Source organism: Argiope bruennichi, chromosome 7 (assembly GCF_947563725.1).
Source record: "Argiope bruennichi chromosome 7, qqArgBrue1.1, whole genome shotgun sequence".
Classification (NCBI taxonomy): domain Eukaryota; kingdom Metazoa; phylum Arthropoda; class Arachnida; order Araneae; family Araneidae; genus Argiope; species Argiope bruennichi.
This window is the reverse complement of record NC_079157.1, coordinates 14,933,715-14,950,418: the sequence shown is the minus strand read 5'-3', so window position 1 is coordinate 14,950,418 and position 16,704 is coordinate 14,933,715. Positions and strand designations below refer to the sequence as shown.

Below are 16,704 nucleotides of genomic sequence, written 5' to 3'. Positions count from 1 at the left end.
TCCAGACCTGACAGACAGACTTTCTCTGAATGAATTTCGTTCAACGTTTGACAGATATCTGGAGATTCGGTCTGATGTCCATATACCAAATTTCAGCCGCCTTACTCAAAGAGTTTTTGAATTGTTGCATTCTCAAGCAGATATAATGCCAAAAATGCATTTTTTTTTATTCAATGAGGTTCCGATGTCGAATTTTTTTATGATTACGATACTTTATATGTGAGAAATAAAAAATGCAGAAATGCTCAATCTTTCGAATAATCGAATGTATTTGCAACAAGAAATTAAATCACAGGTTAAGACAAAAATGTGTGGTGAATAGCATATAACAACTACTCTACCTGAGCAATTGCTTTTGTATTCTGGTCATGTTACTGGACTGCGAATCACAAGGTCCCAGGTTCTATCCTCGCGCATCTCAATTCGTTAAATTGGTGACCTCGGACGATGAACCTTCAACCTTCGTATAGCTGTGGCGCCATCTACCCGCAACTAAAGTCGCCAGACTCACTTGGCGCAGCAGCATCAGCAACCACTCACCCACATACGCTCGCCATAACGATTGGCGCTACTCTACTGGGTACAGGCCCATTAGACAGCAGCTAATAATCAATACATCACCACTCAACAGCCATATCATTCGTCTTACCTCCGACTCACTGGAGGGAGAGTCTGTGGTGAATAGCATATAAGCCAGTTAACAACTATGCTGCACGAGCATATGCTTTTGTATCCCGGTCATGTTACTGGACTGCGAACTACAAGGTCCCAGGTTCTATCCTCGCGCATCTCAATCCGTTAAAAATGTATTAAAAGCAGTAACGCCTCTCAGCACTGCAGGTTACCATACTGATTTTGAAAGTCTCGGTTATTTTGGTGACAGGACAGAATTCTTAATTAAATTCACAGTCCACGCTTTCCAGTTGTCTATTGCTGTTTCTCTTCAAAGACGTTAATCCCTAGTGTGCATGCACTTAGTCACATTTTGTTCTTTTTTTTCAGAGGAAAAGAACTTTCAGTGTCGCATGGATGACGAATTCCTCTTACAATATCTGAGAGCCAGGAAATTCAACGTCAAAAAGGCCTTTGATCGTCTTCAGACCTTCTATCAAATGGTGAGCAAAAGCTTCTCAGATGTTTTCTTGCACATGGACGAAGAGAGCGCGAAAAAGGCGATTAGAACGGGATTCATGAGTCACTTGCCATACAGAGATAAAGATGGAGCTGCCATTGTCGGCTTCAAAATGAGTAAGGATTGACAATGTTTATAGACTAATTGTTATTTGGAAATGTCCGGATGTTATAATTGCATGCTATAAACTGCGTGGCAAGCTATGATGTAAAAATATTTCAAATCGTTTTACAGGATAGATATGGGATCTAGAGCCAGCAAACTCTGCATGTGGTTATTTTTTGGGGTTGTAGGTTTTCAGTGAGAATTTTTTTTCAAATTGTTAATGAAAGAAATTTTAAATCAAATATTAATTTTTATCATTGACTTCGGAACATTTTATCCAACAAAAATCATTTTTACACCAGTTTAAAGGAAAATTAACTCCTCAGTCATATTAATTTTATTTCAGCAGAAATTCTGAAGCTGAAAGAAATTCTGAATTTCTTCCAGCACAATTTTTTCTCTAATTTCAATAAAAATACTTTCTAAGTATAAAGCACAATAAAATATTTTTTATTGTTTTATTTACTGATTTTATACATTCGCGCATTGTGACAATATTTAATATATTTTTGAGCTCACTTGTTGCTATAGTTTAGAGTAAATTTTGTAAAATAATACGAAGGCAGACGATATAATTCTAAAACTTTATCCTGTTACGTTATTCAAGATTAGAAGTTAAATTTTTAAAAAATTTTTTTATTTCTGTAAACGGTGCAGGAGAAAGTAAGAAAAAGAATCCGACAACTTTCTACTGTAAATTATCATGAGAATGCTATTTGTAACTTCTATTTAATATGGATAATCCTTGCGATGGCTGTACAATGAACGTCCAGCAAGCGCAGTAAGGAATAATGGCAATTTATTATACACAAAAGATGGAACCCTCCGGGGGGCACCTCGAAATGAGAATGAGATGCTACCGGCATGGTAGTTTGATCTCGACACCCTGAAGGGGTACACTAATAGGTGGGGGATCTGACTCATCCCATCGATGACGGGACGTACTTCCTTCGGGGAGGGTTGTAAAGTGGCCGGTGACGGCCCTTAGGACTCAACCACAGTTCCCACCAATATTGCTTTTGCGGCGGTCCGGTGATTCAGTTTTATGGTTTAAATCCGTGTGCCTTCGTGGCGGGTCGGAGAGTTAGATGGCTGATTACACAAAAGATGGCCCCCTGGGGGGCACCTCGAAATGAGGATGAGAAGCTCATTTCGTGGCATGGTGGTTAATTCTTGCCACTTTGGAGGGTGCACAAAAAAGTAATGTCTGGCTCTTTCCATCGATGATGAGACGTACTTCCTTAGGGAAGGGTTGTACCGTGACCGGTGATGGCCCTTAGGACTCAACCACAGTTCCCGCCTGTGTTGCTGTAGCGGCGGTTCAGTCATTCAGTAATTTTTACCCTGGGCCTTCAGGCAGGTCGGAGAGTCAGTGATATGACTTACAAAAAAGACAGGAAACAAAAGGCAGGCAAAGCATACAAAAGATAACATTTGCCTAAATTAATAACACAGAAGCGGCAAATCGTTATTAAACAATCACAATGTCACAAAGCGGACAGAGAGAACTTTTCTTGAGAGAAAACTTCCTCGACTACTTGCAGTTACTGACTACTGAATTCCACCTCCACAATTTATAACTTCCATGACAGAGATTAGAATGTTTTTATAGGCAAATGTTCTTGCCACTTTGGAGGGTGCACAAAAAAGTAGTTTCTGGCTCTTCCCATTGATGATGGAACATACTTCCTTAGGGAAGGGTTGTACCGTGACCGGTGATGGTCCTTAGGACTGAACCACAGTTCCCGCCTGTGTTGCTGTAACGGCGGGCCGGTCATTCAGTAATTTTAACCCTGGGCTTGGATTAGAATGTAACAGAGATTAGAATGTTTTTATAGGATATCGTATCTTTGTTCCAAATCAATATATTACAAAATTCCATCAATTTCAGATGGATTTTTTTTTAAACCGCAAAATCGTCGACAGGCTCGGATATGGTGAACCCATCATCCATTCAGCACCTGTTAGAATTATTTGTAAAACACTTTTTCTAAATAATAAATCTAATTGCATAAAACTAAATAATTGCTCCGGGAAACAATATTTCGAATTTATAACATAGTAAAAAATGAATGTGAATTTTCCTAATACTACTACGTTCTCTATCGCTTTTACTAAATCGCATGCAAAATTATCTTTCTTCTGATTTTCAAGTATATTGATTTTAAAACTTTTATGTTATCCAGTAATATTTTAGGAACTATTATCAGAAGAAAACGTTTTAAGATAATTTTTTATATGAAAAAAATCATTATTATCTTCATTTCTATTTAATCGGAAAAAGTATAAAAAGAAACGTTTTATCTTTTTTTTTTCTGATTGCAAAGCTTTTAGCAATTCATTTTTAATGATAAAAAATATACAATATAAACCATAAATCTGTTCCTATTTTCTTAAAATGTTCTTGCTACATTTTTGTTACCAAATACAATAATTGAAAAATAAGCTTTGTATTTATTCAAGGTCAATACTATAATAAATAATATATAAATAATAATAATATTCTAAGTATATATAATAAATAATATATAAATAATAATAATATTCTAAGTATATATAATAAATAATATATTAAAGTATAATTTTTTTGTATATTTTCATAGTACAAATAAAGAAAAGAATCTTATATGTTGCGTTATTTAATCTAACAAAAACAGTTACAATAAACAAAACAAAATACAAACGAACAAAATACAGTTAAAATAAAAAAAATCGTTTATAAAATTAAATATTATAAATTTAAGACGTTTGTTAACCAAACACATCATTACCGCAATTTATATCTGAATTAGAACTTTGAATCTGAAATGTCAGGTTCACAACTTTTAAAAACCAAAAATATGAAGATGGTTGCTTTTACCAGTGCTGCCCTCTGTGTAAACCCAACATCCAACGATGCGTGCTTTTACCAGTTCTGCCTGTTTGTGAACAAAACATAAGGACTTCAAAACAAGAGGAAAGTCACCGTCAAGTTTTGAACGCACAAAAATATTAATAAATTAATAAAAGTCATACCAGTTTTTGTTGTTTTTTAGCTATATCCTTTAAAATAATACAGTATTTTAACTTCAGCATAATCTGAAATATCTAAAAATCATTTTTTAAATTATATTAATTTCCTTTCCCTATAATTTTGATAAATTTTAAATGATAATTTGACAATTGGAATTAGTTACTATATAAGAATGTTTTACAAATTTCTTGCTCCTGTTCTTTGAAAGATAAAAATTTCTCCTTTATTATAATAAGGAAACAACATTACCTATAAATAAGGAAAAACTTAAAACATTTTTTCTGATAAGAAAGAGGAAAGTCTTAGATTTCAAAGACCTGTTATAAATTTTAAATAAATAACTTCTCACTGAAAATAATACAAAAGATACTGGATATTATACATATTATCCAGTTAGATGCAACGAAATTATTGAACCCCAAGCGAAACCAAGTAATCATAATAGTTAATTCCTGAAATAGAATAAACAAAAGAAAAAATAAAACATTAAAATAAAAGATATTTTTCGAATAAAAGAAATCTGTTAACATGCCTTAAAAAACTAATTTATTCCTTTTATATAGTAATATTTTTTTAACATTTAGAACACATTATCTTTTATAGAAAAAAATCTTTAAAGAAAAGATTTTGTCGTATTAGGGAACTTCAGGCTGCTAATTTTTGTGTGTAGTTAACAGTAATAATCAATAAATGGATTTTACACATAGTGGTAGTAAGTGTAAAACAGCACACCAATATGTGTACTAGTAGTATTGCCAGTTTACACTTGGATAGTTATAAGACGGCAGCGCATGCGTAGAAAGGCTGATAATTGCTGCTCGGTCGATGGCAAGTAATTGTCCTGATGGGACAACATGCCGCTTTATTGTATATTTTTTTTCTTATTGCGCATGCGTTTGTAGAATTTGGCGGATTTTTTTGGCGTGAGGAAATTGATCATATATCATGGATTAATTCCGACATTCTTTTCTCTTTGTACTTTCTGATGCGAGTTTTTTTTTTGTCATTTTATTTGCCATTTCTTTCTTTATGGTTCTCCAAATTTAGGTATGTTGACCGTTTTTGTTTGTTTGTTTTTTAAATTTATTTTACCATGTCTCTTTATGTAAATATCCATCATTTTAATAAGATGCGCAGTGAAAAAGAGAAATTCAGGGGAGCCAAAACGGCAGTTCATAGCCAAGCATGGAATGCCTGAATCTATCTTATGTGATTGTGGCAAACATAAATCAATCCCTCTCTACGCATGCGCTGTTTACTGTCCATCTAATAACTAGCCCATTGTAAACCCGGCTTAAGTTTCTATAATTTTAATAGTATAAGATAGTGGGTGGGGAGGATAGAGTTACTTGTAAATGAGAAAGTAAATTAGATTAGAATAAGGCCAAAAGAGAGAAGTGAAAAAATAGAATTATTGATTTTACAGAGGTTAATTTAATGAGAACTTTCAGAGGATTTGTGCTTGCGTCATGGAATATGACCTTCTTAACGAAATCGGAGAGAAAAAAAAATATTTTTTGGTCTATCGGAAATTTATCAAGTGGAACAGAAGAAAAATTAGTAACTTTGTAAATCCGTGCTAAGTTTGTCAAAATAAAAAGAGTTTTTGTTAAATTTCTACTTTTTCGTATACGTAGCATAGTGAAAGTATTCGTCAAAATTTTTGAACTCGAGATTTTGGCGAATCTTCACGTTTTAGATCTCCCTGAGTTCGACAAACACATTTTTGGACGATGTCCTTCTATTCAAATAACTCAAAAGTGCTTTGAACTAGACAACTAAAATTTGGTATACAGTCTTTACATAAAATTTTCAGATTTCTAACAAATTTTAAGCAAAAATCTGTTTGCCCGGAAACAGCCCGTCTGTCCGGCTGTTTGAATATATGATAACACAGTAACTAAAATATGAAAAGAGCTTGAGTTATAAAATTCGGTACACTGATTTAGCATTTTTAGGACAAGATGCCTTTCAAATTTTGAGCCAAATCTAATGAAAGGTTGACCATCTGTCTGCCTGTACTTTTAGAAACATGCAAACACAATAATTCAAATGTTTTGCATATATCAAATTTGGTATTGAATTTTATGACTACAAATATAAATTTGAATCAAATTTTTCAATCATTTGACAAAAATTCGTCTAAAATATAAATTCTATTTTCTAATGCTACTAACAGCATACCAGGGATTAAGCGCCAAAAACGTCACCAAGGATAGCACAGTAAATTTAGTAAAAATGCTAAATTCACGCCAAGCATTAATATTTCGTAACTATTGGACGCCAATGCCATGTAAGGCCTTCTCTGGGGTAAATCTTTTATTAGAGTGTATGCAGGAAAGATTTGGAGATGTCAAACCCACTGGTTATTTAACTTATATTACAGAACTGACAAATATAATCTGCAGAAAAATTACAAAACTGCAAAATTTTCTTAAGTTATTCAAGTTTTAGCTCTCGCGGTGGCATCATGACGGAGTCTTGGTTTTAGGGAGGTAGGATCGCTGGTTCATGACCCGATTCTATGGACAATCAGTCAAATATATGGTTTTAGAGCATATTAGATCTATCAAGTGTCGAATGTTCTCCTATTGGTATAGTGAGAAATTTTAATGAGAAACCCGCTTAGGTGCCCTCGATACTTAACTACTATTCAATATTACAAGGTCTATCCGTTACCTATACATTGATTTGAAGTCTATAGCCTATGTGTTACCTATACATTGATTTGAAGTCTATAGCCTATGTGTTACCTATACATTGATTTGAAGTCTATAGCCTATATGTTACCTATACATTGATTTGAAGTCTATAGCCTATGCGTTACCTATACATTGATTTGAAGTCTATAGCCTATGCGTTACCTATACATTGATTTGAAGTCTATAGCCTATGCGTTACCTATACATTGATTTGAAGTCTATAGCCTATGCGTTACCTATACATTGATTTGAAGTCTATAGCCTATGCGTTACCTATACATTGATTTGAAGTCTATAGCCTATATGTTACCTATACATTGATTTGAAGTCTATAGCCTATGCGTTACCTATACATTGATTTGAAATCTATAGCCTATGCGTTACCTATACATTGATTTGAAATCTATAGCCTATGCGTTACTTAGGAAGATTAAGATAATCAAAATAAAATGAGCTGTTTTGTTCAAATTTCATTAAGCTCCTAGCAATATAGATACACAAATTGTTGGAGTTTAGTTTAGTTATAATAACGTCTCGTTTTAAAGCAACACTTGAGCTATTTTGGAACGGACCTTGTAATTTTGAAACTCGAACAGATAACGAGGACAACACCTGAGCCAGCACCCCCTCTCCAAACATCCCGACGGATTTAACGTGCACCAGACAGAGTGATTCTTCGGTGGAATCGGCTCTCGAACCTTAAACCCTCTAGCTCCGAAGCCAGGCCACCGCTGTCTAACACTATACCTGTTGAAATCATATTTAGTGGGAGCTTATAAATTGAAATAATATTCAGTTCGTTATTTTCCCTTTCCCAAAGCCAAAGAAAGATACCAGTTAATCATTTAATGAAAAGGAATGTAACCCATAATATATAACTGCAATTCAGTGTCAATTATTTGAGTAATCTTTATTTCTCTTTCAGGCAACTGGAACACCGAAGAGCTCGACGCCTTCAGCGTCATGAATTGTTGCGGTATCGTAATCCAGTCAGCCATAGATTATCCGGCCACTCAGGTATGTGGTGTCCAACTTCTGATCGATTGCAAAGGAACCTCAGTGCAGCACATGACGTGTCTTACACCCAGGCTTCTCTATCTGGTATCAAAAGGTCTCCGGGTAAGTTTATTTTCATTTTTGTGAACGTGGATTCGGATGTTTTAGTCAGTCATATGATGAATCAGTAGAAACGCTCAGCCCTAAAATTTCTCATTTTCTTCTCGAAACAATATAGGCTTTAGAGTAGAAAGAAGCATAAAGTAGAAAACTAGGTATGGACTTTTAATATCTTTTTTTGCAACTGGATGAGCTCAAAAGTATTTCGGAACTATCATTTCGGTGACAAGGCGACAACCCTTTGGCAGAATGGGTCCGAAATAGGATATTAATTAAAAATTCTAATCATAAATATGCACATTTTATTTCATCCATCCACCAATTTTAATTTTTATTAGGCCACGGTGGTCTGGTGGTAAGGTCTCGGCTTGTGAGGCGTAGGGTTTCAGGTTCGAGACCTGATTCCACCGAAGAACCTTCGTGTAAGGTGATCTGTTGCACGTAAAATCCGTCATGCCAAACTTCCTCCCGCTGGTGTGGTGTGGTGTGGAGAGAAGGGGGGGTGCCAGCTCAGGTGTCGTCCTCGTCATCTGACCGCGTTTTAAAATTACGAAGTCCGTCCCAAAATAGCCCTAATGTTGCTTTACAACGGGACGTTAACATAAATAAACTAAACTTGAATTTTTATCATCTCATATAAGGAGTTTTCAAAAAGAAAGTATTGTAATCGTAAAAAAAATAAAATGAAATAGATATTTTTGCGAATTTTCATGCTTAAAATCTTCCTAAAACAACAGTCTTCCTATACAATTTTGTCTGTCTGTCTGTGAATAAGTAGCTTTAACGCGATTTGAATTAGACGAATGAGATATGGTACGTGGTCTGAAGGCTAAATGTGTACCTCTCTGTCAAATTTTTTGTGCAATTCTATTACATAGTATCTATCTGTCAGAATAGAGGAACATGATAACTTATAAAATTTAAAGAGTTAGAATAGACAAAATACGGTTCATAGATATAGCATTTAAATTGATTTGTATTAACTCTCTTAGCCTTAGAAACGAGAAATCTGTGTGAATTTTTTTCCCCTTCAAAACGGCAAGCACGAGATATCTCGGGTAAAATAAGTCTCTAAAAAATGTCAAACCCGAGATTTTCTGTTACCTATTTTTCTGCACCCCCCTCCAGCTGCATGTGCAGATATCCAGCTGCAGGTATAATGGTCGGAAGAGTCTACTATCAGTTGAAGGTCAGTGATCGATTCACCATTAGTGGGACCTATCTTCCAATTCACGAGGCATTAAATTTCGAACCAAATTCATAAAGGATTTGATCTTCCGCCATTCTATAGTTTCGATGGCATGTAAACTCTATTAAAAATTTGTTATGCGATCTTTTTACTTAAACTGTAATTATGTCAACTTTTGGTACCAATCGTTCTAAAAAAATCGTCCGTTGTGTATACTCTATTTTCGTCTTTACATTATGAAACACAAAATACTGATATAAACTTGGGGTTCTTTCAATTTGTTGGTCGCTGAAGAAACAAACCTCAGTAACAAACGACGACTTTTATTAACTCGAAGACAAGAATACGCTGACAACAAATGCACAGTCGAGATGTACACAGGCAACACACAGCAGCACATTACAACAAACAACAAACAGTAGTCACAAGTAGTAATCTGTAATAATAACAACCACAGAACACAAAGACAAAATTCAACAGGAGGGGGGGGGATCTTCGGAACTACTCTCTACGGTCTCTCCAAACGCCTACAAATCTCCACTGTCTCCTCAATTTAATTGTATAAAATTGCCGACTCACTACTAAAAGACTGGCTACTCCTCACACGACACGATACTGCTTCTATAATAAATTACAGAATTCGACCCACAGCTCAGTTCAGAAAACTTTTGAACTCCACACAATGGTTGTGCTTTGCTGGACTGATACAACTGTTCACCGTTGAATCGCTATGCGACTCTAAACATTTCGGCGACTCTTTCCACGATAGTTTTAGCTCGGACTGTCGGCATTTTATAGTTCCCGGAGAACTATAAAATGCCGGAAGAGAAGGGCAGCGAAGGTTTTGGAACAATCGGGCATATCTTGGTTCCTATTGGCTCTATCGCCAAAATTCTGGAAGATTCCAGTATTATCTATTTTGTCGCCAAATTCCTTGCCAAGTCGCCAAATGATTGCCGTGTTTGTCGCCAAGCTCTGGGATCACTCATTCTGCACCCGATGAGCATCCATCAGAGCTGATCGTAAAACGATCTTTCCAGTGATTGAACTAAAAGTGTTGGGAAGCAACATTGCAGATTTGTAACTATACTTATGAGCAGGGGACTGAAAAATTGACCTCTTGTGATGTTTTTAGCCTTGCTAAATAAACACAATTTTAAAAAGTTGGAATCGGAAATAACACATTTATCTGTTGCATAGAAAGAAGCTTCGTTGAGACTAATTGTTGCTGGTTTCAAAACGTCGCTGAATTGGAAAAAAAAGTGAAATATATTATAAAGCCTGATGTGATTTTAATGGTCTTCAATATTATTCGATGATTCTTTTATTTTGACTATTGCATAAAACGTAAGAGATTTCATAAACATAAATGAATAGAAATAATAAATGAAAAATGATGTATAAATGAACTAAGGCCACTGATAGCTAGCTGCATACTTACATGCTTTATTATTTCTCCTCCAAATTAAAAAAAAAACAAAAAAAAAAACCTTAAAATTTTTTTTTTATTATGCTTTATTAAAAATGTTTTTTTGGCATATGGTATTCCACTTTTTTGAAGATTCGAATTTTTGAAAGCATTTTGGGCTTTTTTTTTTCGTTTTACATAAGCGTTACTTTAAATAGAAATAAGTAAATTTCCTTCATAGAAACAAAGATACAACTTCTATTTATATGAAGTTGTATCTTCCTTTGTTTATATGAAGGAAATTTACTTATTTCTATTTAAAGTAATACTTACTTTACTATTACTATAATACTATAACTTCTATTTATATGAAGTTATATCTTAACCTCCTTCATTTTTTTGCAATTTCCTTATATATATATATATATATATATGTGTGTGTGTGTGTGTGTGTGTGTGTATGTGTGTAATGATATTTCTTAATATAACTGAAGTTTTAATTTATTTCCTATTTTTTTATCTTAATTTAGCCCGTATTAACTTCGTTCTAAAATATTCTCTTATTTCCTGATCCAATTCCACCTTCCATTTAAAATTCAGGAGATTCTCACACTCTGAACAGAGAGATAAAAATCCTTAATGCTTTTGCACACTTTTTTGAAGATACCTAAATTCCCCTATCCTAAATCGACACATGTCAAAAAAAAATCTCTATCAAAATCTCTTGGTATAAAATCACTAAGGGAAATATTTCTGTCTCTTTCGCTCTCTTTTGCTCTTCTACTCTTGTATCACGCTGTGAACGAACGTTAGTTTCATCATCGCTCCCTGTACATAAAATGATATGCCTGCTGGATGAAATCAAAAGTAGTATTAAACATATATATAAGAAACAAAACGGATTCATCTTTAAAATTTTTAAAATGATTACCTAATATTGCCTTATTAATTATTAAATATTTTATGCAGTAGATTTAATTTTTTAAATATTTTTTTGTATTTCTTTATTCTAGGGTGCTATGGCAATACGCTTTAAAGGCGTTCATCTAATCAACGCTTCTGCTATATTTCGATATTTATGGGCCATTATCAATGTTTTCCTTACTGAAAAACTTCGGAAGCGGGTGAGTTTCAATGATTATTAATACAGACATTAATTCACGACTGTTTTTTCTCCCTTTGTTTTAGATACTGAATTAGAAAAATACCAATAGACTTATAAAAATCCGGAACTTCTGAAATATTTTCCAGAAGTAAATGAATTCGGCCATTTATCATCCAATAAGAAAAGGGTGCCTTGTGAACTAAGAATGGGTACATCCTATGACTCATGATTGCAGGCATTCAAAATTTTCCATCGTGATGTCAAATTTTGTATATTTCTTCGAAATTCGTTTGCTTTACCAGATGAACAAGCCAACTTATAATGGTAATGGGTTAAAATAAATTTTTTAAAGAAACATCGATGGTTCAAAAGGGTTGCTAGAGCATAGGGGAGGATGGAAGGTCAGAATGGCAATCAGTATCTACAACGGATGTAGAGACGGAAAAAAGTCAGGACAACAGTCAGTATGCCCAAAGAATTTGGAAAAGGATGAAAGGTCAAGATAGCCGTCAGTATCTACAGTAGATACAGAGAAGACTGAATAGTCAAGAGGGCACAATGAATGGAAAAGTGGATGAAGACGGTCCTCAATATCAACAGTCGATATAGAGGAGTACAAAAACCCACCGTGGCAATCAGTGTCCACAACGAATGGAAAAGTGGATGAAGACGGTAATCAGTATCGACAGTCGATACAGAGGAGTACGAAAACCCAACGTGGCAATCAGTGTCCACAACGAATGGAAAAGTGGATGAAGATGGTAATCAGTATCGACAGTCGATACAGAGGAGTACGAAAACCCAACGTGGCAATCAGTGTCCACAACGAATGGAAAAGTGGATGAAGACAGTAATCAGTATCGACAGTCGATACAGAGGAGTACGAAAACCCAACGTGGCAATCAGTGTCCACAACGAATGGAAAAGTGGATGAAGACGGTGATCAGTATCGACAGTCGATACAGAGGAGTACGAAAACCCAACGTGGCAATCAGTGTCCACAACGAATGGAAAAGTGGATGAAGACAGTAATCAGTATCGACAGTCGATACAGAGGAGTACGAAAACCCAACGTGGCAATCAGTGTCCACAACGAATGGAAAAGTGGATGAAGACGGTAATCAGTATCGACAGTCGATACAGAGGAGTACGAAAACCCACCGTGGCAATCAGTGTCCACAACGAATGGAAAAGTGGATGAAGACAGTAATCAGTATCGACAGTCGATACAGAGGAGTACGAAAACCCAACGTGGCAATCAGTGTCCACAACGAATGGAAAAGTGGATGAAGACGGTGATCAGTATCGACAGTCGATACAGAGGAGTACGAAAACCCAACGTGGCAATCAGTGTCCACAACGAATGGAAAAGTGGATGAAGACGGTAATCAGTATCGACAGTCGATACAGAGGAGTACGAAAACCCAACGTGGCAATCAGTGTCCACAACGAATGGAAAAGTGGATGAAGACGGTATTCAGTATCGACAGTCGATACAGAGGAGTACGAAAACCCAACGTGGGAATCAGTGTCCACAACGAATGGAAAAGTGGATGAAGACGGTAATCAGTATCGACAGTCGATACAGAGGAGTACGAAAACCCAACTTGGCAATCAGTGTCCACAACGAATGGAAAAGTTTATGAAGACGGTAATCAGTATCGACAGTCGATACAGAGGAGTACGAAAACTCAACGTGGCAATCAGTGTTCACAATGAATACATAGGAGGATGAAATACCAAGACGGTAGTTAATATCCAGAATAGATGAATATATCTCCATTTTCAAAGAAATTGAAAAGAATATTAAATAAAATTTACTGAGTATCTAAAACTTGTAGCATTAACCCTTAACTGGGGAGGTGAAATTTTAGGACTTTACTGGGGAGATGCGGTCTGCGAGACCGCATTTCATTTACACTCAAATTAATTTTTCTAATGAATGTATTAATATGAAAAAGTGTCAATATATTTTGCAGATATTTTTCTTGATATATAGACATGTTTTAGAAATTTTTCAAACTATATTATCAATAAAAATAATAAATGCGTTGGAACATACAGTTTCTTCTCAAATTACATGTTAAAATAAATAATATTCTTGAAAAAACATATCATTTTTTACTTTTTAAATGATATTTATTTTTACAGTATATGAAGGTATATAGAAGACAATAGAATGTAAAATTCAACAATTATAAGAAAAAAAAACTGACATTGGGTAAAATTGGCCCTTTTCTTATCGGCTTGTGTGACTTTCATAGCACGGTTTTCTAGGGCATTTGAAACATACAGATTAAGAACTAGTATAAAATCAACCTATAAATTCTTTATATGTATCTCTTGGTATATTAATATATTTTATAAATTTTTCAAAATACATTATCACAAGAAAAATTAATTATGTTTGAATATACATATCAGAATCAGTTGAATGCGAACTTTCATCGAAAAACTCTTCTGTACAATTATCCTTATCACTAAAATCACTTTCTGCTTCATTTAAAAGTGTCTGGAGCATTTCTTCATCATAAATCAGTAAACTGCATGATATTTCGGAATCCAAGTTTTAGCACCATCTGCTAAGCCTTGTTTATCACTGGGGCATTAACAGGGAGGTGCGGTCATAGAGACCGCACTCGAAGAAATAACTGAATTATTTTAAAAAGCATCCGCTGAAATCGGTTGAAAAAGTGCACGTGTATGCAAGGTCACAAAACAGGAAGCTACAGGATTAATCCATTCCATTGAGCTAAAAATAGCATAGGGGTGACCGAAAATCTATCGCTAGCGGTCTCACAGTCCGCACGTCCCCAGTTAAGGGTTAAAAAACTTGTTGATCTTTATGCAGTAGCAATATTCGAGGATTATAGCAATGATTCGAAAAATTGCCAGACAATAAAGAAATTATATATTGAGTAAGTACTGAGCGCTTATGAAAGTACAAAATATGTTGCGCATTGATGATATTTATAAGTGTTGAACACCTATGAAAGAAGATGATATGCGGAACATTGAGGACTCTTACAAGTATATTGTTGCATTTTATTATATGAAGAGTCAGGTCAACCATCATTTAGTGGACGAAAAATGGGTTCATAATATCAACCTAATTAAACGCCTTTCTTCAACGATATTATTCAATTTTCCAAATTCTTTTCTCATAGCTTTTGATTTATCTTCATTCAGTAATTTTTATAGTCGTAATATGGTGGCAAGTTCAATGAAGAACTGCGTTTGGAGTGGAGGAATCTTTGGTAAAAGTAGGTGGAAGTAGATCTTTCAGTTGATAATAGTTTCAACGTGAACCGGATACAGATTCTCAATTTTGCCCTATATTGGATGGACTATAATTTTTTATGACTTTCTACATGGTGAGTTTTTTCGCTGTGACTCATTTTTTCCCAGTTTGACTTTAGAGCGGGCAGGATCGCATACCAAAAGATTCATTCTCGCTCTTGCATTATTAAATGGTTTGCGTTGTATTTTACCTCATGAAATACTTTGCTTTGAATCTTATATTATGAAATGCTTTGCTTTAGATCTTGCGTCGTAAAATGTTTTGCTTTTTGATCTTGCATTATCAAATGTTTTGTTTTATGTCTTGAATAATGAGATGCTTTGCTTCGTACTTTATATTACGAAATGCTTTGCTATGGATCTCGCATAATGAAATGTATTACTTAGATATCATATTGCCGCATTGAAAAGATGTGGTCGACTCTCCATGGCCGAATGGTCATAGCACTGATCTCATATTGAAGAGATTGTAAGCTCGAATCCCGTTAGAGACAATGCGATTCGCAGTTTGTGTAAATATTTTATTCCTTTACTTTATGTTCTCTTTATTTCATGTTCCAGAAGATTCTGGACATTTCTTTAGTTTACCAGACAAGTGTTCTGGACTTTTTTTACTGTCTCTAGAAAAGTATTCTGGAACTTTCCCTGCTATTATAAAAACAGAAGATTTTTCTGTCACTGTATTCTCAGTTCAGAGTTGAGTTAATAAATTGGTTTAGCTCTACTTATTGTGTGTGTCAGTGAGTTCCACACTAAAGAACTTACCTGACAATATTATGAAATGCTTTGCTTTGAATCTCCTATTATAAAAGGCTTCTGTCAAATGTTTTGATTTGTATCTGGTATTATGAAATATTTTTCTTTTGATGTTGCATCTTATAATATTATTTGCTTTGCTTTGGATCTTATATTATTAGTTGCTTTGCTTCGTATGTTATTTCTTTTATTCTCAAATGTTTTGGCTATGTTTATGGGAAGAAATCTGATAAACGTTATTTTTGTGAAACTTTCGAAATGAACTCGGATACTTTAACAAAACAATAATTGTTGCAATGTTTTAATCTGGATCCAAATCGATCGGGAATCGTAATACTGGTGCTCATAACGAAAACATTTGACTAAATTTTTAGAAATTACCCAATACTTCGTAAATAGGGAGATATAATACATTATTTTAATAAATTACTTTTACTTCATTATTTCAGTTTCAATTTTTACAGATGCCAAATTTTAGTACTTCACTGAAAAAAAATGTTTATTTATTTTTGTATTACAGATCCACTTTCATGATAACAATCTGGAAAATTTGCACAAATACATCCCAAAAGAAATTCTACCCACGGAATATGGAGGAGATTGTCCCAATTTCGACCCACACGAGTTAGGAGTAGCAGAAATGGAGAACTTTCTACCCAAATATTTTCAAATTATGCATGACGGCTACAGGAAAAATTAGATTAATTCCATATAGACATTTTTTTCTTACAACATTGTATAAGATCACGATGAATATGAAGTGCATTTGAAATTACAAAGATTTCAAGGCAGGTGGATTTTAGTCACATAAATCGTATAAGTGTGAAAAAGTACAAAGTTTTTTATGCATGAAAATAAAATCTGTTGCTCTTCGGAAA

General features: G+C 34.5%; 1 protein-coding gene across 2 annotated transcripts in view; it reads left to right on the top strand.

Annotated features, from left to right (window-relative positions):
* Positions 1-16,704, top strand: part of LOC129976645 (retinaldehyde-binding protein 1-like) — a 112,094-nt gene extending 95,390 nt beyond the window's left edge. For both annotated transcript variants that reach the window (XM_056090326.1, XM_056090325.1), the window contains exons 3-6: positions 1,003-1,248; positions 7,878-8,071; positions 11,679-11,789; positions 16,347-16,704. In XM_056090326.1, coding sequence (XP_055946301.1) covers positions 1,003-1,248; positions 7,878-8,071; positions 11,679-11,789; positions 16,347-16,526 — 731 coding nt within the window. In that variant the 3' untranslated portion in view covers positions 16,527-16,704. The remainder of the gene's footprint in view (positions 1-1,002; positions 1,249-7,877; positions 8,072-11,678; positions 11,790-16,346) is intronic.